This window comes from Pleurodeles waltl, chromosome 5, assembly GCF_031143425.1.
Source record: "Pleurodeles waltl isolate 20211129_DDA chromosome 5, aPleWal1.hap1.20221129, whole genome shotgun sequence".
In the NCBI taxonomy this organism is placed as follows: Eukaryota; Metazoa; Chordata; class Amphibia; order Caudata; family Salamandridae; genus Pleurodeles; species Pleurodeles waltl.
The window spans coordinates 248,293,767-248,315,799 of record NC_090444.1 but is presented as its reverse complement, the minus strand read 5'-3'; the positions used below and the strand labels follow the sequence as shown (position 1 = coordinate 248,315,799).

At 42.8% G+C, this 22,033-nt stretch overlaps 1 protein-coding gene across 2 annotated transcripts in view; it reads right to left on the bottom strand.

Moving 5' to 3' along the window:
* The window catches only part of MTA3 (metastasis associated 1 family member 3), a 964,160-nt gene that overhangs the window by 863,951 nt on the left and 78,176 nt on the right, over nt 1-22,033 (bottom strand). For both annotated transcript variants that reach the window (XM_069233985.1, XM_069233984.1), the window contains exon 3: nt 1,668-1,761. In XM_069233985.1, the coding sequence (XP_069090086.1) occupies nt 1,668-1,761 (94 nt within the window). The remainder of the gene's footprint in view (nt 1-1,667; nt 1,762-22,033) is intronic.

Genomic DNA, 22,033 nt, shown 5'->3' with positions numbered 1-22,033 from the left:
TTCTGCTAGTTTTTGAAGAGTGTGGATATTTTCTCATCTGCACAAAATTAATCTATGTGTTGTCACACAATGGAAAGGAAACATAGCAAACTTGAATTAAAATTAAAATTGGAAACCCATGTAAAATTTATGTTAGTGACTATTTCTCATGTTTTTTTTTTTATCCTTGTTGTGCAAAAAAATAAAAAAAATAAAAAAGTCAAACAGTGTCTGTTAAAACCTAATATACATGGCAATATACATAACAAGAGCTCCTGGTAAATATCAAGGGTTATTGGCGCGAAAGTATGACCCATATCAAGACTGCCTAAAGCAGAGAGGAGTGTACTTGGGCATAGGTGTGTAATTTATATCTGTGCAGCATTCCAGGCTATGTTATCGTTCACTCCTATTTTGTGAGTGGATAGACGGTACATCCATTTCTGTTCTTTGTCAAATAGAATCTTGTCTGAATTTTTGATACCGTTTTCAAGTTGTTCATAACAACCCTTTTAAGATCATTAGCCATATGACCAATTGTTAAAAAGGGTTCACAACAGTACAGTAAAACCACGAATATTCGAACATCGCAGTGACAGCCAATGCAAAAGAAGAACCACCAGTAGGACAGTACACCTTTCTAGTTTACTGCATGAAGTTAATGTGGTTGGTTACCAAGGTAAAAAGCTCATGAGAGAACCTACACTGGTTCATATGTTTCCAGCACATGTGAGATAGACTGCATGGTTTAAGTGCGGTTTGTAACTAGTGCTTGAAATGCACCGCATGATAACGGTTACCATAATCCTGCACTATGTGTCCCTTGCTCTACTTATTTCAGATATATATGCACAGTATCGTAATGGAGACTGTAAGTTACGGAAAATCTTGCACGTAATCTAGTGTAAGAGTGCGCATGTGTACACCAAAATAAGAAAAGCACATGATAGGAGGGATCTTTTGGCCCTGAAGAAAGTCAATTGACCCTGATGGGCATTTAGGATGATGGCTGAAGCATGCAGACATGATATGGGATGTGGCAGACCATAACTGTGTCCTTCACCTCCATCGGTGTTTTTAACCTTACCTAGAGGTCCCATAATTAAATACTGCCTTCAGTGGTGAGATACCATAAGGTCGAAAAAAAACTTCTGCTGTAACTCAAGTGCTGAAGCACAGCCAGATGCATAGACCTCCCAGGTGGGAACCCTATGATGAAGCATGCCAATGACTAGTGTTAATGGGTGAGAGTTATTTTTAAAAACCTAGTAGGATTTCCTACTCAACTGAGTGAGGTTTATAACAGGATTTAGGATTTTGGGGGCGGGCCCTCTTATTCTTTGCCTCAAGTGAGGTATAGACATCTGCTGATGTTCACCTGGGACAAGGTTTTATGGCCAAGTTGGATTTGATGTGGGACTTGTCACCGCATTTATGTGTGCAGCAAATAAAATTCAAGTATATGAAACAGTAAGATCATATAGATAGTGAAAAAAAAAAAAACTAGGATGAGAGAGCAAACCATACCCTCATACTAAACGGGGTGAAAAAGATGTGGAGGGGATGAACAACTTAGAAATACAAAGCAAATTCGGAATAGGTCTTTCAAACTCCAGACCAAAACCAGCATAGCAAACATCACAAATTTATACCTCATCATAAACAGTTTGAGAGAGAATCAAACTTACTAGCATGTTTGTCAGCCAGCATTATAAGAGTGTTGGAAATATCCCGTCTTCGGTAATAGCACACAACTTTTGCTTCCACGTTGCCATTAGCAGTCTAAGAAACAAATAAAAGGCAAAAGTTATAACATCAGCACTCGCTTTTGCTTTGGTGACTGTATTATACAATAAAATGTAAAGTTTATGCTCTAAGGCTGAATTCAAAACCATGAGACTTATCAGAGAAGCTAGATAAATCTATGCTCAAAATTACAACACTGATAGGTGCATCTGATTTTTCATTTTTGAACTACTTTTCCAAAAGCCTCTTTTAATGCATGTTTCTAATTTCAAACCTGATTAGCAGTGCAACATCTGTTCAGTAAAACATATTGTTATAATGAAGAAGGATAACCTAAAAATAAGATATCTTTATTAACCGTCTCCTCTTTCCACCATAAATTCTCTCTCTGACCAGATAGAAACTTTCTAACATTCTAAGTGGAACAATCTTGTCAGCTGTAAGAAAGTACTATTATGATAAATGGATTAGGGAAGGACAGTGCCAACTGGGAAAGGAGGAGGGTTTATACATATAGACAATTAACATGTAACAAAAGGAACATTACATTACAACATGTATCACCACGGGACAACAACAGCACTCAACGAGGAAGATCCAAAGTGTAGTGCACATTCATAGCAAGAACTGGGCAGCTGAACCTTAAAAGAAAATGTAAGGTGGGCACAGGTAGTTTTATTGTAACAAGGATTTTTAGAAAACAGACAGAGGGGTACTGAGAGGTGAAGGGTACAGCCTTGAAAGAACATCTACACAAAGAAAAATATCAAGAGCAGGTGGGCAAATGTCAGCTTACTTTGTGGTGGTCAGGCCGTTAATGTTTCTTGCCCTGAGCCTCACCCTCAGGGAAGCTTAGGCCTTGACGGACAAAGGAAAGACAAAATTACTAGTCTAACTACAGTCCTAGAATATTTGGTGAAAGAGCAACTTTACCCCAAATACTCCAGGAGGTCTACTTAGTATTCTAACTCCAGTCCTGGAGTATTTTCGGGAAAGTATTACATTCCTCAAGTATTTTTAGGAAGGGTTACAAAGTAGAAATTGCTGCCTTGAGGGGACAGCTCAGGGCAAAAAAAAAATAAAACTAGGAATACCTGATGGGCTCTTCACATCAAAGACAACCCACATCCAGGACAGAGGCAAACATGTTTTAAAGGTTATCAACTAAATCAGTACCATGGATTACTACTGGTATTTTTTTTTTTATTTAAGAAGCTGATGAAAATTTGGGTGAAAAGGAATATATGTATTACTTCACGGACTTTATGGTACAGCACATAAAAGCTGAAATCTACACATGCGGTGTGGATGGAATTTGCATGTTTACTGCAAAGATCAACAATTGAATAGCCTTGATCTGATAACTAACTATCCAAGTATGAGCCCACATGTTTGACTTTCTGCTATTGATCATCTCTACTTATTGACAATGAAACAATAGTAATAAAACTGTACAGCGGAACCTAGTGGAGATGAAGTAATAAGTAAATAAACTTAAACAGCATTTTAATGTATTCTGGCCGAACCACAAGGTCACACTGAATGAAGCTGAAGTCCATTCACTGAGATAGAGAAAAGTCATCAAGTCAGAGTGCAACACGTGCAACCTGCCCCATTAAAAAAGATTCAGTCATCACTACAGTAGGAAGGTACCATCTTCCTTGGCATGTTATACCATTTTTCACATGTATGTCAGTATGTTTTTGCCTGTCTCACTGGGATCCTGCTGGTCAGGACCCCAGTGCGCATAATTTATGGCCTAATGTGTATGCCTGTGTAGTGCCTAACTGTGTCACCGAGGCTCTGCTAACCAGAACCTCAGTGCTTATGCTCTCTCTGCTTTTAAATTTGTCACTGTAGGCCAGTGACTTCATTTACCAATTTCAATTGGCATACTGGACCCCCCCTTATAAGGCCCTAGTATATGGTACCTAGGTACCCAGGGCATTGGGGTTCCAGGAGATCCATATGGGCTGAAGCATTTCTTCTGCCACCCATACAGAGCTAAGACAAACCTTTACACAGGACTGCCACTGCAGCCTGCGTGAAATAGTGCACACGCTATTTCACAACCACTTTTCACTGCACTTAAGTAACTTATAAGTCACCTATATGTTTAACCTTCACTTGCTGAAGGTTAGGTGCACAGTTACTAAGTGTGAGGGCACCCTTGCACTAGCAAAGGAGCCCCCACATAGTTTAGGGCCATTTCCCCGGACTTTGTGAGTGCGGGGATGCTATTACACATGTGCACTACCTATAGGTCAATACCTATATGTAGCTTCACAATGGTAAATCCGAATATGGCCATGTAACATGTCTAAGATCATGGAATTGTCCCCCCATCCCAAATTTGGTATTGGGGAGCCAATTCCATGCATCCTAGGGGCTTCACCATGGACCCCCAGTACTGCCAAACCAGCTCTCTGAGGCTTGCACTGAAGCTACAGCTGCTGCCACCTCACAGACAGGGTTCTGCCCTCCTGGGGTCTGGGCAGCCCAGTCCCAGGAAGGCAGAACAAAGCATTTTCTCTGAGTGCAGGGTATTACACCCTCTCCCTTTGGAAATAGGTGGTGCAGGCTGTGGAGGGGTAGCCTCCCCCAGCCTCTGGAGATGCTTCGAAGGGCACAGATGGTGCCCTCCTTGCATAAACCAGTCTACACCAGTTCAGGGACCCCTTCTCCCCAGCTCTGGCAGGAAACTGTACAAACGAAAGGGGAGTGACCACTCCCCTGTCCATCACCACCACAGGGGCGGTGTTCAGAGCCAACAGGTGACGTCAGAGACCCCTCCTGATAGATCATTACCTGATAAGGTAGCCAATCCCCCTCTCAGGGCTATTTAGGGTCTCTCCTGTGGGTTATTTTCAGATTCTGCTTGCAAGTTGCCTTCAGGAATCCTCTGCAACAACTTCAGACTCTTCTGACCTCGGATCAACCGCAGCCTGCGCCAAGAAACGCTGTAACTGCAACAAAGTGACTACAAGAGATACTTTTCTTCAGCAACCTCAGCTCCAAGTCAGCAACTGCAACAGTTTCCATGGTGTGCATGCTCTGAGGACTCCCTGTCTTCATCATGCACCTGAAGAACCGAAGAAATCTCCTGTGGAGTGACGGAGTCACTCCCCTGCTCCAAGCAGGCACCTTCCAAGACGACGACCAGTATCCTGGAAATCCTCTCAACGACGAGCGTGCTCCTAAGGACACAGAGGGTGGACATCGACAGACTGTCCTGAGGTCCTGCTGACGCAATTTGGAGGAGGTAAGACCTTGCCTTCCCCAAGAACGACGGTACTCCTGTGTACTGTGTCTTCTTCATCTCCTGAGGACTCTGTGCACTCTTTGCGAAATTCCTTCGTGCATAGCCTGGCCCAGGTTCCCAGCACCCCACCCTGCGACGCTCAACCCGCTGAGTTGATCTCCGGCAGCGTGGGACCTTCTTTTGTTGTGCTGCATCAACCGCGTTTTGCACCTCCTTTGAAGGTGCCTTCTTCTAGGGTGCTGGCTGGCATCCTGAGGGCTCTCTAAAGTGCTGACAGCCCCCTCTTCCTCCTCACACAGTTGAGGCCCCCAGGTCCCTCCTGGCTCCATCCAGCGCCATTTTGACGAAAAAACACACTTTTGACGTAGCCAAGGCTTGTTGGCGCCTTCCAACACGAAATCTCATCTGCTACAATCTTCATGCCGTGGGGCATTGTTTGCATCATGCAGGAACCCGCTGGCATCTTCCTAGGGTGCATTTCTGCAGTCTTCGACTAACCGGAGACTCTTCTTTTGCCCCCTCTTCTGGGTTGCCAGGGGCTACTGTCCTTCCTGGAACTTCTTTCGACTTCTGGACTTGGTCCCCTTCCTTTGCAGGTCTTCAGGTCCAATAATCCAGCAGTTGTTCTTTGCAGACTTAATTGGCTGCTGCAAAATCCCCCAAACGAGGTGTAGTGTGTCCTAAGGAACCTTGCAGTACTTTACTCCTGCTTTTCTGGGCTCTGGGGTGGGGTAATTTACTTACCTTTACTGTATTCTTACTCTCCCAGCGATTCTGCACACACTACACTTGTCTAGGGGGGAATTTGTGATTCACATTCCACTTTCTTAGTATATGGTTTGTGTTCCCCTAAACCTATTTTCTCCCATTGCATTCTATAGGATTTCCTACTGTTTGCATTGTTCTATGACTATTTACTTGTCTAATTTTGGTGTCTAATGTATATATTGTGTATAATACTTACCTCCAGAAGGAGTATTGTCTCTAAGATATTTGTGGTATTGTGTCACCAAAATAAATACCTTTATTTTTGGTAACACTGAGTATTGTCTTTACATGTGTATAAGTACTGTGTAACTATAAGTGGTATTGCATGAGCTTTACATGTCTCCTAGTTCAGCCTAAGCTGCTCTGCTATAGCTACCTCTATCAACCTAAGCTGCTAGAACACTACTACATTTCACTAATAAGGGATAACTGGACCTGGTATAAGGTGTAAGTATCCAATGTACCCACTACCTCCTACAACTATTATTAGGGGGATACAATAAATCGAGAAGAAAATAAGGGCCAGGGACATACTGATTGAAAAACTATGTTTGAAAAGTGCTACCCTAAAGCTAAAGATACAAAAGAGACAATTACATACGAGGCAGAACCAGAAAGATGAAACTGGTGATATTATGCATGCAGTGGATTTTCAGTGGCTGAAGATCAAGAACAGACAATGCCTTGAGCAGGATCGATGAGTCAATCTCTTGCACCTGAAAAAGACAGCAGGCAATACTCTTCAGATCCGCATCTCGTATAAGAAAAAACTTCAGAGCGATCCAGATGATCTAAAAATGTAGACTGATCTCTCTAAAACAGATTATGGTATAGAAAATTGAGGGAGAGGCCCAAATAGTAGAAGACAATCAGCCCAAGTACAGGGTGAAAGCAGTATTGGATTGCAACAAGTGTGTAAAAAACTAATATATGTTGGACTGGAAAGCCTACGGTCCGGAAGAGGAATCATAGGAACCAGCCCATCATGTTCACACCCCTTGATTGGTTAGACAGTTCCATTTGCGACACCCGGACAAACCTTGACCCGCTGGGGGCACCTTCGGAGGGGTGTACTGTCGAGCTTGCAGGCCTGCTGAGGCCTTTCAGAACAGTAGTGCCCCCTTCTAACAAAGAACCAATGTACATTTATTAACCGGTTTCTTCTGACATGAGCTTTGTTCAATACTTATTGCTAATTTGCTGCTTGCGGACCTCAATGATGATGTTTAAATAGTGTTATTTATTGTGCCTTGGCTTTGCTTGTGCTCGTTCCCCCAGAGGCTGGCTGACTCAAGAGGCTAAGTGGGTGTGGCCTCAGGCAATGGGCATGGCAGGGAGCAGTGGTTACTTAAACCACGGCCTTTCTTGACATCTCTGCTTGCCGTCAGAGATTCTCCTGGGAACAGCAGCCCTTCTCCTGACAGGAACCAACTGTGAGCAACAAAGCATCTCCGGATTCAAGGCAGCTAACGCACTTGCCTTGGTCTTTTGTGCCCGTCCTTTTTTTCTGAATTCGGACAGCGGTATCAAGAAACCAGGAAGGAACAAGAAAGAATTGGAGTGTTCTTAGAGTGGTAACGTGCAGCACACGGAAATACAACCTGATACTTACCCACTGATTCTTTGAGATAGCGCTGACACCATTCTTAGAGACAGCATCCTTGTTGAATCACATTCATTCTGATGGTGCATGCAATGTGTATGTAGGTTGTGCCTCTGTGTCTGCTTCTGTCCCCTCCATTTTTCTCCTCTTGCTGCTCCCACCACCGTTACCCGCCTCCCCCCACTATTTACCTGCTCGCCTGTGCATTTTAATGCGTCTTCCCGCCTTTGGTAGGCACACCCAACACCCCCGTGGCCCTCTCACCCCCCAGGCCCTACTTAATGATGGCCGCACTGCTGGCGCACCAAAGGCAAGCCCACCTGTCCGTGCTTGGACCGTGCCCAGCGCCAGGAACCCTGGTTCATTGCCCCCACCCCCACAGCTACACCAGCGCTAACCTTGACGCCCTGAACCATACACGCTCTAGAGAGCTCTGCTGCCGCTCCTCCCATCACATAACAGTAGGCCACTACAACTTCACCTGCCACAGCATGCCCATCAGCGCATCTCCCAGCACCATGCAGACCTCCCACCACGCCGCACCAGCACCTCACCACCAACTTGCGTGTATAACACGCGCTCACTTTGCCCGAGCTGTGGGACCTCATTGCAACACTTGCAACCAAATGTTAATTTTCCTCACAGAGACCTGGCTCAACCCTTTATCCGCCCCAGATATAGCCACAGCAGTACCAGACGGATGCAAGCCCACCCACCGGGACTGCATCAACAAACCCACAGGAGAAATCACCATCATTTACAAAAAGATCATCCAGTGCACCACCACTACGGCGATGGAACACAGCAACTTCAGGCTCCAAACTGATGGCAAGTCGACAGTTAAAAGGACCCTCACCTACCGTACACCCTGGACCATGCCCCAGCAATGTCATCACGGACTTCATTGCCCTCCCTCACCATCGATTCAGATGACTTCATATTCCTTGGTGACCTCAATTGCCACCTCGATGACCACAGCAATACTAACACCGCAAACTTCCTCGACTGCATGAAAAACATTGGACTAACTGAGGAGGACCACCTTCAGCACCTGCCTAAACTTCTACCACCAGGGAGAAAAATAGGGACACTCTTGTTGCTCACATCAAATCCAGCTCCAATCACAGCAAGGAATTCTTCAACAGCATCAGGGAGTTCTCCAACCCCGCAGCCACAGAGAACAGTATCACCCCCAGGAGCCCTGAGACAACCTCGCTAATTTCTACCGCGACAAGATCACCACCATCTAAAAGAACTATGAACCCGAGCCTACAGAGTTTGTTGACCTACAAACCCCCCACTGCAACTAGTACAGATCACCGACTGGCCACATGGAATCTGCTCACCCCTCCAGGAAACCGCTGCCATCATGATCTCTAGCCACTAAAGAGCACCCACTGACCCCTGCCCATACCACATCTTCAACCTTGAAAGACACAAAATCAGCCACAAACTCACCCCCCTACTCAACACCTCAATAACCATGGCCATGTTTGCAGAAGACTGGAAACACACAAAGGTCAAACCCCTACTAAAGAAGCCATCAGCTGACTCCAATGAGCTCAATAATTACCAGCCCATTTACTTGCTCCCTTTCCGAGTCAAGGTCATAGAGAAAACTATCAACAAACAACTCACCAAACACCAGGGGAAGAACCACCTTCTGCCTGTTCCTTCACTTTGTGCAAAAAATCTACAAATGTCTTTCCTCATCAACAGAAGTATGAGCAGAGGGCACTCCTTCTCTTACCTCACAGCGTAGACATGGAATGGCCTCACCCTGCAGGTCTGGACCTCCCCATCGCAACCTGATTTCTGAAGGGCCCTCAAGACGTGGCTATTCAACTCTGTTCCTCAGACCCGGCAGGCACCTGGATACCCTCAAGGGTGATTAGCTGTGCAATACAAATCAACTGACTGATTTTGTATTGGCTCACAGAGATAGCCCATCAATTTAGAGAGAGCTATATAGGTAAGAAGTGGTCTACTAAGTGGGGAAAACTTTGTTGAGGCCTCCAAAGAAACCCTTAATCAATGAAATAGTGAAAAGGATGCCCAAGAAGGAGATTTAGGATTAACTGTAACTGCAGCCTAATGTCAGAAGATTACCCGTTAAATCAAACTTCCATAGGAGCAGATGCCTTTTACCCAGCTGAGACTTTAACTGATTAGCTGAACCCTGCATCCATTAGGGGTAAAGGGGAATAGGAATAGAAAAAGAGAGACCACCTCCAGATCCAGTTCCAGCATGTGTTTCCCACTTGAAGATTGGTTATTCAATGTGTGTCACTGAAAACCTGCACCTTTCTTCTTATTGGGATTTCTTTAAAGAAAGGACCTGCAGTCGGGTGATAAGGGCATAGATAAGTGCATTCCTACTGCGCATTCAACTGTTCAGCCATTCACATTCACCCAATTCTATTGTTCTCCTAACCTGGATCTTTTGAGAGACTAGCCTCTCTCTAAGAGAACAATGTTAACTTAATATCTTCTTTTCCCAGGAGTCGGAGGTTCCCAAAGATCTCTGGAGAACAGTTAAAAATTTCACAAATATACAAACTACTAATGTCTTTTACAGGAAATTAAAACTCCTTCTCAAGGTTCAGTTTTCTCAATCACAGTCTCTAGGCATTAGGTCTGTCTGTCTCTAAGACTGACAAGTCTCCAAAGCAAGGAGTTCTTGAGTATATATGTAAATATATATATTGGCAAGTCTGGAAATCATACAAACTGATTCCTTACTGCAGTTGCTTGAAGTTCTGTTAAGCAAAAACTAATTTTCCTCAGAAAGCCGATAGCCAGTTGCTGGAAGAAGGAAAAAAAAAAATCAGCTTGTTTAAAAGGGAAAAAGTAGCTCGTGTGCACACCATAACAAGAAAAAGAATTAATTACTTAAAACTGGAAGTACTCTCTATGAAACGAAGCACCTCAGTAACAATGCTCATTCTCCTCAGGATGACAGTTGAAGTGCAGGGCTCCCCAAGAGAAACAGCTGGAAGGAAGCTTCAGCACAAGACTATGGTAGAAACACTAGGGCGCTGACCTCAAAAGGATTTGGAACCAACATCCTGAGCAGCAGTTAAACCTGAAGAAGCTAGTTCTAAGAACAGCCTCCACAAGAGTCACCAGGAGTAAGGACACCACTGCTCCAACGTGGGTACAAGGAAAAGGGTAATCGTTTTTGCTGAGGGAAGAACTTAACAATGCTGCCAATAGTTGTTCTGACACATAAAGCATATTTCCTGGCACGTCATTGGGTCTGCTTGCCTGTTGATATATCATAAGCAGAATCTCCTCCATTTAAGTGCATATTGAAGCCTCAGGGAAAGGTGCTTTGTCACACTCCGAAGGCCATGTAGTCTTCAGGCAACTTCATATGTCCATACTGTAGGACTTCAGAAGCTAGACAGTCAAGCTAAGTGATAATACACTAGGATAGAAAGCTCTGTTCGACATCCAGGACAGTACATCACACCTATTCATGTATTTCTTGTGTGGCAGAAAGTACATCTGAAGACTGTCCAAGTACCACCGGATGCGAGACCACTCCAGGGCAATAAGCATCATCGTCACTCTGCTGAATCTAAACGTGATCTCCCTGGGAAGGAAAGTAATTGGAGAAAGCTGTAGCGAAATTCTCTCAACCAACTTGCCAAAAAATAAATTTTCCAGGGGCTGAGGTTATGAAAACTTTTAAACGTAAACAGAACATTTTGGGTTTTCTTCTGTAACAAATAAGTCTATTTCTGGATGCAAACAGCAAAAGGAGATGTCCGCCAACACTGTGTTGTTTACAACACACTTGTTGTTCTAACAAATAACAAACCAGTTTGTCTGCTTTTGTGTTCTGAAGTCCTGGAAGATGCATCACAGTCAGTAAAATTCCACTCTGCATTACCCAGTGCCAAATTGCATGGGAACCTGGAAGAGCAACCTGGACTTTGTACCTCCTTCTTTGATCAGATAGTACATAGTTTGATATGTTGCCTGATGCAGAACAGGGTCTGGTTTCTTCTGTGGCCAGAAAGATATTAGAGTGAGGTGACCTGGCCTCTGCTCCAACATACTGATGTGGTAATCCTTGTCCGATGAGTGGCAAGATTGTCTGTATGAGCATCCATTGTTATAAAGAGGCATCCTTCACCACAGGGCAGAGAGGTACATGAGACAAAAGATTTATTCTCTCGTGCCACCAATTCAAGAACTGCAGGGTATGACGATGCTGTACTTGTGGTCTAGTCTTCTCAACATCTGGCACAATCAATCCTCCCAACATCCCTGCAGAGGTCTCCTGTGTAACATCGCATCCAAGGCTAGGGAGATGCACAAGGCACTGGTTCCCAAAAGAGATTAAACTTAACAGATGGCTAATGTACTGTTTACAGATGAAAAAGGTTTTTGACAAACACACTTTTCTCTTCCTGTGTCTAGGACCACTCATAAGTAGTGAAGGGATTGTCTACTAACTATATTCTACTTTTCAACACCCAGATGAGGACCTAATCTGAAAAACAGATTTATCAGCTTTAAGTCCTGAAAGAGCTTGGGCCGAGAAGAGTTGTTAATTAACCAGACAGCCAAATACAGATAAACACTTTCTTTCTGAGAAGCCATGAGAGTACTGCTGCAACAGCGTTTGACAAAGCTGTGAGAGCTGACTTCAGTCCAAAAGGAAGAACTTTGTATTGATAAGGATTTTTTCCACTCTAAACCCCTTTGCTGCCAGGCCTTTTCCCCTCCTGTGCCGAGCCTTTTTTTTGGCTATTTGGGGCAGTGCGCGCTTAGGCCCTCATAACTTTTCCTCCACATAAGCTACCCATGCCAAATTTGCATCCTTTTTTCCCAACATCCTAGGGATTCTAGAGGTACCCAGACTTTGTGGGTTCCCCTGAAGGAGACCAAGGAATTAGCCAAAATAAAGCGAAAAACTTCGTTTTTTGAAAACAAGAAAGGGGAAAAAAGGGCTGCAGAAGACGGCTTGTGTTTTTTTCCCTGAAAACGGCATCAACAAAGGATTTGCGGTGGTAAAATCACCATCTTCCCAGCTTTAAGGAACAGGCAGGACTTTAATTAGAATACCCAATTTTTCTACACAATTTTGACATTTTAATGGGACATACCCCATTTTTACTATTTTTTGTGCTTTCAGCCTCCTTCCAGTTAGTGACTGAAATGGGTGAGAAACGAATGCTGGACCCCAGCAACTAAACATTTCTGAAAAGTAGACAAAATTCTGAATTCAGCCAGGGGTCATTTGTGTAGATGCTATAAGTATTTCCTACAGAAAATAACAGCTGAAATAAAAGAATATTGAAATGGAGGTGAAAAAAACCAGCAATTTTTTCCCACGCTTTACTCTGTTACTTTTTACTGCGATGTCAGATTTTTTAAAGCAATATACTGTTACGTCTGCTGGACTCTTCTGGTTGCTGGTATATATAGGGCTTGTAGGTTCATCATCAAGAAGCCTGGGTACCCACAGCCAATAAATGAGCTGCACCTTGCAATGGGTTTTCATTCCATACAGGGTATACAGCAATTCATTTGCTGAAAAATAAAAAGTGAAAAATAGGTATCAAGAAAACCTTTGTATTTCCAAAATGGGCACAAGGTAAGGTGTTGAGAAGCAGTGGTTATTTACACATCTCTGAATTCCGGGGTGCCCATACTAGCATGTATATTACAGGGCATTTCTCAAATAGATGTCTTTTTTACACTGTCTTACAACTGGAATGAAAAAATTTAGAGAAAGACAAGAGGCATTAACACTTGTTTTGCTATTCTGTGTTCCCCCAAGTCTCCCGATAAGAATGAGGTTCACGTGCGTGGGTAGGCCTAATGCTCGCGACAGGAAACACAAAATGGGCACATCACATTTTTACATTGAAATCTGATATGTTCTTTGCAAAGTGCCTAGCATGGATTTTGGCTTCTAGCTCAGCCGGCACCTAAGGAAACCTAGCAAACCTGCACAGTTTTGAAAACTAGACACCTAGGGGAATCCAAGATGGGGTGACTTGTGGGGCTCTGACCAGGTTCGGTTACCCAGAATCCTTTGCAAACCTCAAAATTTGGCCAAAAAAAAAAAACACTTTTTCCTCTCATTTCGGTGACAAAGTTCTGGAATCTGAGAGGAGCCACAAATTTCATACCATCCAACATTCCCATCAGTCTCCCTGTAAAAATTATACCTCATTTGTGTAGGTGGGACAAGTGCTTGTGACAGGGAAAAGCCAAAAACATGTAGAAACAAAGCGGGTCCAAAAGGGAAGTTTGAGAAAAAAATAAAAAAAACATTTTTAGGCTGACACGTGCAGCAGAATTTTTATTGGTACAGATGAGACAATGCTGGGTGGTAAGAATTTGGTGGATTCCTGCAGATTCCAGACGGTTCCATCAGAAAAATGTGGGGAAAATGTGTGATTTCCAGCAAAGTTGGAGGTTTGCAGGGCATTGTGGGTAAGAAAATGGTGCGGGGTGCATGTGAAACACACCACCCTGGAATCACCCAGATGTTTAGTTTTCAGATGCGTCTAGGTCTTGTGGATTTTTCTACATGGCAGTATCCCAAAGTCCATAAAGTACAGCCCTCACTATTCCAAGTGGGACGATTTTGGGAGTTAGCCAAGCTCTCATGGCCCAAATGTAAAACCAAAACCCAAAATAATCAAATGTCCTCTTACTTGCCTCGAGATAAGATGTTTTAGTGAGCGGGGGAGAGCTCAAAGACTGTTACCCCCTTCAGTTGGGGTGGGGGCATAACCAGGCCCATACTACTGGTTGGTAGCCCCCACCACACTATTTTTTGTTTCTATTTCATTCCCTGGCATCTAGTAGACTGTCTGTCCCCTCCCAGGGTGTGGGTAAGGGGTAATTGCCCCATCTGCCCACTGGTGGGCAGAACAACTTTGGCCCCATTTATTTGGGGGGCAGATATGGCCAACAGTAATGTGCCCCCAAGGGGAGCGATCCTTACCCAAGGGGTTGTCCCCCCCCTAAACAAAACACACACATACACACCAATCCCTGGTGCCTAAGCGGTTTCTGCCCCCGTGGGGGCAGATCAGCCTAATAGAAATACGCCGATCTTCCCCCATGGGGGGCAGTAATGGTCTAAATACAATTTAGGGGGGGTGTTACAGAAAAGGCCTTGATAAAAAATTGCCCCCTGGGTCGCTCCCCTTATACCAATTTCCCTTGGTAAAAAAAATCCCTGGTGTCTAGTGGGCATTTCAGAAGCCGAATCGCTTCACAATCCAGCTTTTGAAATGGTCTGAGAGAGTTAAAAGGGAAGGAAATTCCTTTGAAGCCTCTCAGGCCCCCATCACATGATCGGAAGAGAAAATGTTTCACATTTCTCTTCCAGCACGATGGGGAGGTGGCCTCCGATTAGGTCAGCGCGTGATTGCGCGCTGACGTCATCAGACGTCACTAAGGGGGTCGGGGTGAAAGGGGAAGGGCTTCCCCTTCTATCCCTGCCTTAGGGGGTCAGAGGGAAGCCCACTAGTGCTCCCTCAAAGCTCCAGGCCGAGGACGTAATGGTTACGTCCTCAGCACAGGAGCACTGTGCCGGTAGACGTAACCGTTAGGTCCCTGGCACAGAAGGGGTTAAAAAGAAATCTGTGACTCGTACGTAAGGGTACATGGAAATTAACATCCTGCAAACCGAGAGTACTTGTTCAGCTGTCTTGCTGAATATTTGGAAGATTTGATGGGGCAACTTTTCTCTCTTCAAGACTCTTTTGTTACTCTGATCACTCATCACTGGATCTAGTGTACCCATCTCCTAGAGTGGCCCTATATCCTGAACCACTCAGCCTAGCAGTGCAGGATTTAGACCAAAAGGAGAAATGAAAAATGTAATGCTTTTCCCCTTATGCACAATATTTTGCATTCACATGTCTTAAACAATTTCCTGACATACTAGGAAATAGTTGGAAATACTGCCATCAACCTGGGTGCCCATCCATGGTGGAAGAGTGATGGAATCATTGCTTTGTTGAAGCCGTTTCTTAGACAGCAGCGGTGTGTTGGCCACTATCACTTCCAGAAGAAGATATTTGTCTCTGATGATGTTGTCCTAATTGTTGCCTTTTCCAGAAAGGAATATCCAAGAGTTGCCCCTGCTGAAGGATCTAAACTGAATGCAAGGAAATTCCTTTCTCTTCTCTAATCCAACGGACTTCGAGGTCTCAGCTTCCAATTGTTTTGCATCTCCATGAGCTTCAAAACAACAGGACCTTTTAAACAGTAACTCCATCTTTTGCTCAGCTTGTAGTGTTGCGGTAGCAAAATTATTCGCTGACTAAATACTTTATTACTATTAAAATAAACATGTGCTAAATGTAAAATCTGAGTTTGTGACTATACTTTAAGGTTATAGGCTTGTAAAACTGAAAATAAATATTGATTTAAAACTTAGCCTAACTGATGGGGTCATGTTAAATGAGAATACTACATTAACACTGAAAGGCCCATTTTTCGTATTGAATAGTAGTTTGTGCAAGATGTTTTTCTTCTCTTTACTGCAGGTGTTGCCATTTCGAAAAAACTACAGTTAGCTAGTGAGTAGATATTTATTTAGTATTATACAGCTGATACTAAGGTTCTCACCACAAACAGATGGAGATGACAGGAGGAATGCTTCATGGGAAGACGTTTTTGTACCATAAAAGAGGCACGCTGTAACTTTCAAGAACTCATGTCTGAAAGAAGATTGTGCTCTGGTGAGAAAATGGGGAGTGAACCTGTGCCCAGGAGTCTACTAAAATCCTATTGGTCATCATTTAAGAGAAAGAAAATATTGTTGCAACACAGTATTTGTGTATTTATTAGTGCATGTTCTCAGAGTAGTGAATTAGACTCTGACCCATCCAATCTCTTGAACCAACAGATTCCCCAATACGCAGAACCCCCTGACCCAGACACTCCCGACTAGAGACTCTACTATGAGTTTCTTAGACTTCTCTTTAGAGAGATTTTAGCTTTTTTCTTAAGTCTGATGATTTAGAGTTGAGAATACTCTCCAGCTCATAATACAAAAGCTTCATGCTTACGCTTTGTTTTCTATCGTCAGAACTCCTTATGGATATTGAACTGACACCTTTGTCCTTCTCTAATTTAATCCAGATCAGATTTAGAATAGGGATTTCTTTATGGAACACACTTGTATTATTACTATATTGACTGCAATATTAACTAATATACTGTTTCAATTTACAATCAAATATCAAATGATGGATTATATTAACTTTCAGCAATGAGACTTGGGGAATTATACTTTAGTAAAAAATGGATAACAAAGCTTTGAAAATAAAGCCCTTTAGCTCACACTTACTCTTTATTGACTAAACTATTATATTTAATAATTGATTATGCTCTTCAGTTGATAACAGCTCCATATTTCTCTCTGTCAACATTAAAGATCCATACGACCAGTAAGTGAGGTTTGTTTAATGATTATACCAGGAGATTCAGGTACAGCAAATTCTCTTCCAGAAAGTGGTAGCGAGAGGACGGTTTATGTCACAAGAGAGGAGCTGTAATAGCCCCAGTTTAGAAAGGCCCATGTCCCTTACGCCCACAGACTGAACTTGAAGTCTGATGGAGTTGGGGTTTCGAACGCGGTTGCACTGGTGAAGGTGTATCAATAGGGTTATCTGTTACAATTGTTTTTTGTTGAGATTTTGAAATTGTGTTGAGGTTATGTTTTGTGTTTTGAGACAAGTGGTGTCTAAATGCTAGTTTTGAGCAGTTGAAGTTATCTGACAAAGTCATCCAAGATCCTAGGATATGGATATGTACAGATAAACATTTGAAATTGTGTGTTATTTGTCTGCTAAGGTTTGTGGTGCGGGTTTGTGAGATACAACCAACTGCACAAATTGAGATAGGGACTGTAACAATTGTTGCTAGTGTATTGATAGGACTGGTGCTAGTGGAATGATGATCTCCTGCAGGGGAAGTGGTGGGGGGGGGGGGTAGAAAGCGAAAGAGAAACAGCGAGAAAGAGAGAGTATTTATGTGCAAAGAAGTCAGACAGCATTAAAACTTGATTTCCGATTGGTTTCTTGTGTTAATGAACTACTTTGAATTCTTGTTGTAAAACTTTGTGTGGGAGGAAAATTGTAAAGGAGGGTGAAGCGCTACAAGGAGTGAAAGGTTGTGTCAGTGTCCTGCACTGCAACGGGCTGATAAGCCATCCAGAAGCAAACTGTGATAGGTTTGTGAATGGAGGAATAAAGGAATAGGGGAATGGAGGAAGAATTGATGTATATGGAATTGCGAACTGAATCAAAACATTGGATTTTTTAAATTTGTTTGTTGTACATTTATTGTTAAATCTTTAAAAATCATGATTTCAGGCTCTTAGAGATTTGATGAGAGTGATGTACGAGTCTCAGTACCAGAAGTACACCAGTTCATTACATAGCAAAAAACGTAGTTCTCCATACAGGTTTGTGGCTTCATCAAAGTTGCAAGATCACTGAAAATGAAAGTCCATTTAAATACCACAAATTGGTACCTTTGATTAAAAGGTTATTGAACATTCAAGGGAAAACCTATACATTATGAAACAACCTCCTAGACCAACACAGTATAAAGCATTAAATGTGTGGGCGAGGGCAGCACATGCGAAGGAGAAAGAAAGGTATCAGCATAGGGTAAAGAGAGAAATGCAAAATTACACTGATGCTCAATGGGATGAAGGACAACAAAGGTGGAGAAAATGTATAGTCGAGGGAGCTAGAATGTACCCATCTACTGTCACAGAAAGGACTATAAGTAATCGAAAACAGGGAAATTATGAAGGTTTGAAGAAACCCCAGAAAATATAAGGACAGAAGACAGGGAGAGACCATCTACTAGCCAAGTCCCAAAGTTAAAGGTTGAATTAGAAGAAATGATTAGGAGATACCTAGATATTGATTCAAATGTGAAATATCATGAAAACAAACAAATATTTGAGTAAAGAAATCCTACGGTGTGCAGCTGCCACACATGATAAATTAACTGAACTGGCAGGAAAATAAGAAGTGGGCCTATTTAGGTAATTAATCTATTCTGACAATGCGATCTTCAGGGATGAGGTTACATATTGCAGAGCTGGTAAACATAGCAAATGGAGTGATTTTTATGTATTAGAGAGCAACGGGGCAAAGAAATAGGGAAAGAAAAGGAACAAACGGTTTGCCACCATCAACACCCCAGATGAAGTTGAAGCCGTAACTTTTCCTACGAGGGAGATACCTGGTGGAGGATATGTTCATGAGCCGTGGAATGGAGGTGATCTTGCAACATTGACAAACAATTTTCCGAAGCGAGGAAAGAATCCTGCACAGTGGTATACTCAATTAATAGATTTGTAAAGATTTCAAAGGTTTGTGGACAGACTTGAACACCTTCTTTCAAATTATAATGCGGAGTGTAAGATAGCTGCGCAATGAGCACATTCTAAACCTCAGTGATGCGCATACTTGTGCACTCTCACCTGTGGTAATGACTACGTACAATGAAGTGATCACATTTTTTAACTGAAAAATTCCAGTCAGAGATACTGATTGGTTAAAGATTAATAGAACTACTCAAGAAGCTAAAGGATCAGTGCATGCTTACCATGAACAATTATTAAACAACACAGTGGACCAAAAAAATCTGAGAAAAGTGATTTGCCATAGTTCATTCTTGGGTTTCGACAAGAGATCAGTATGCGCCTAAAACAATGCGATTTGCTGGCAGGTTGAACCTTTAGACTAAATCCTTCGGTATACAAAAACCTGTAGCGATGAACAAGAAATGAAGCAGTAGAGACTTAAGGAGAAGCACATGCTTGCGCAGAGCAACTGGCTCAGAAAGGGTTTCAGAATGAGTTGTTTGGAGGCATCACTAGTGGAATGCAAGATGTTGGTTTTCAAGCTGGAGGTCAGGTTGCTCAAGGAAGGGTTGGTGTTTGAACAGGGTCGAGGTGCTCAGGTTGATCCGAAGTCTGTCATTTTTGCAACAGACCTAGGCACTGGAAGAGAGTGTAGACAGAATCCAATTCGAATTAGTAGTGACGGGGAAATGCAGGGTTTAAAAAAAAAAAAAAAAAAACTCAATTGCAAAATGTTCCCATTCCGCTATCTGTCCAAATACAGGGAGTGCAGAATTATTAGGCAAATGAGTATTTTGACCACATCATCCTCTTTATGCATGTTGTCTTACTCAAAGCTGTATAGGCTCGAAAGCCTACTACCAATTAAGCATATTAGGTGATGTGCATCTCTGTAATGAGAAGGGGTGTGGTCTAATGACATCAACACCCTATATCAGGTGTGCATAATTATTAGGCAACTTCCTTTCCTTTGGCAAAATGGGTCAAAAGAAGGACTTGACAGGCTCCGAAAAGTCAAAAATAGTGAGATATCTTGCAGAGGGATGCAGCACTCTTAAAATTGCAAAGCTTCTGAAGCGTGATCATCGAACAATCAAGCGTTTCATTCAAAATAGTCAACAGGGTCGCAAGAAGCGTGTGGAAAAACCAAGGCGCAAAATAACTGCCCATGAACTGAGAAAAGTCAAGCGTGCAGCTGCCACGATGCCACTTGCCACCAGTTTGGCCATATTTCAGAGCTGCAACATCACTGGAGTGCCCAAAAGCACAAGGTGTGCAATACTCAGAGACATGGCCAAGGTAAGAAAGGCTGAAAGACGACCACCACTGAACAAGACACACAAGCTGAAACGTCAAGACTGGGCCAAGAAATATCTCAAGACTGATTTTTCTAAGGTTTTATGGACTGATGAAATGAGAGTGAGTCTTGATGGGCCAGATGGATGGGCCCGTGGCTGGATTGGTAAAGGGCAGAAAGCTCCAGTCCGACTCAGACGCCAGCAAGGTGGAGGTGGAGTACTGGTTTGGGCTGGTATCATCAAAGATGAGCTTGTGGGGCCTTTTCGGGTTGAGGATGGAGTCAAGCTCAACTCCCAGTCCTACTGCCAGTTCCTGGAAGACACCTTCTTCAAGCAGTGGTACAGGAAGAAGTCTGCATCCTTCTAGAAAAACATGATTTTCATGCAGGACAATGCTCCATCACACGCGTCCAAGTACTCCACAGCGTGTCTGGCAAGAAAGGGTATAAAAGAAGGAAATCTAATGACATGGCCTCCTTGTTCACCTGATCTGAACCCCATTGAGAACCTGTGGTCCATCATCAAATGTGAGATTTACAAGGAGGGAAAACAGTACACCTCTCTGAACAGTGTCTGGGAGGCTGTGGTTGCTGCTGCACGCAATGTTGATGGTGAACAGATCAAAACACTGACAGAATCCATGGATGGCAGGCTTTTGAGTGTCCTTGCAAAGAAAGGTGGCTATATTGGTCACGGATTTGTTTTTGTTTTTGAATGTCAGAAATGTATATTTGTGAATGTTGAGATGTTATATTGGTTTCACTGGTAATAATAAATAATTGAAATGGGTATATATTTTTTTTTTGTTAAGTTGCCTAATAATTATGCACAGTAATAGTCACCTGCACACACAGATATCCCCCTAACATAGCTAAAACTAAAAACAAACTAAAAACTACTTCCAAAAATATTCAGCTTTGATATTAATGAGTTTTTTGGGTTCATTGAGAACATGGTTGTTGTTCAATAATAAAATTAATCCTCAAAAATACAACTTGCCTAATAATTCTGCACTCCCTGTAATGCAAAAGTCAATAGAGTCACAAGTTCCTGTGATGCAGGTCCCACAAACTCGAACGGCACCACAGAGGATGGAGAATCCTAAGTTCAATATGAATCAGGTACCAAGAGCAAATTCTAATCCATTTTAAAATCAGAACCCATTGCAACAGTTCCCCATGTTGGTGAGCGAGAGTTTTCACTCTGACAATTCCCAAAGATGGTGCCTGAGGGGCAGGAGGACTGCACACTTGGTGCAGTCTTGAAGACAGAATAAAGTGGACCATTTGCAGAACAAGAGGTTAATGGCCACTTATCCCATATTGATCAGGAGTTACCCATTCCGGTGTTAGAACAGTGAAAGTCCCAGTCCCACCCTTCTCACGAAAGACGATCCAAGTTGTAGATGTGACAAATAAACAAGTAACAAATCCTGTTTCAGAAAGAGTGCCAGCAAAAATACGTTCATTTGAGGAAGATCTTCAATTTGTGGTATGTGACTCAAGTCCTGCAAATCTGTTAGTAAGGAACTTTTTGTAAATTTCACTATTTGCTGCATACCAGATGGTGTTGAATTTCAAACACATGATGAACATGTTGAATTTAAAATAGCCCCACAAGAAGCAGCTGTATGACTGTATCCTGTCACCCTATAATTTTACTCCTGACACAGAGGCTGGAATATTACCAGTGATTGAGAACATGCAAAAGCAGGGGGTTTAAAAACTAATTGTCAGATGTCCTAGCAATTCTCATATTATGGTTTTGCCGAAGCAAAGTGAGAAATAAACAACTATGCAGGATATTCAGAAGATTAACATAGTTGCCCCATGTTGTCCAGTGGTGTCCTGTAATACTGAATCCAGCAACAATATTTTTGCAAATTTCTTGCACTGTAGTGTGGTTTGCTGTTGTGAGCGTCTCTCAGGCCTTCTTCTCTATTGTGTTGCATGGAGGAAGGTCAATTCTTGTTCTCATTTGTGTTTAGAGATAGTTTCAGCTTG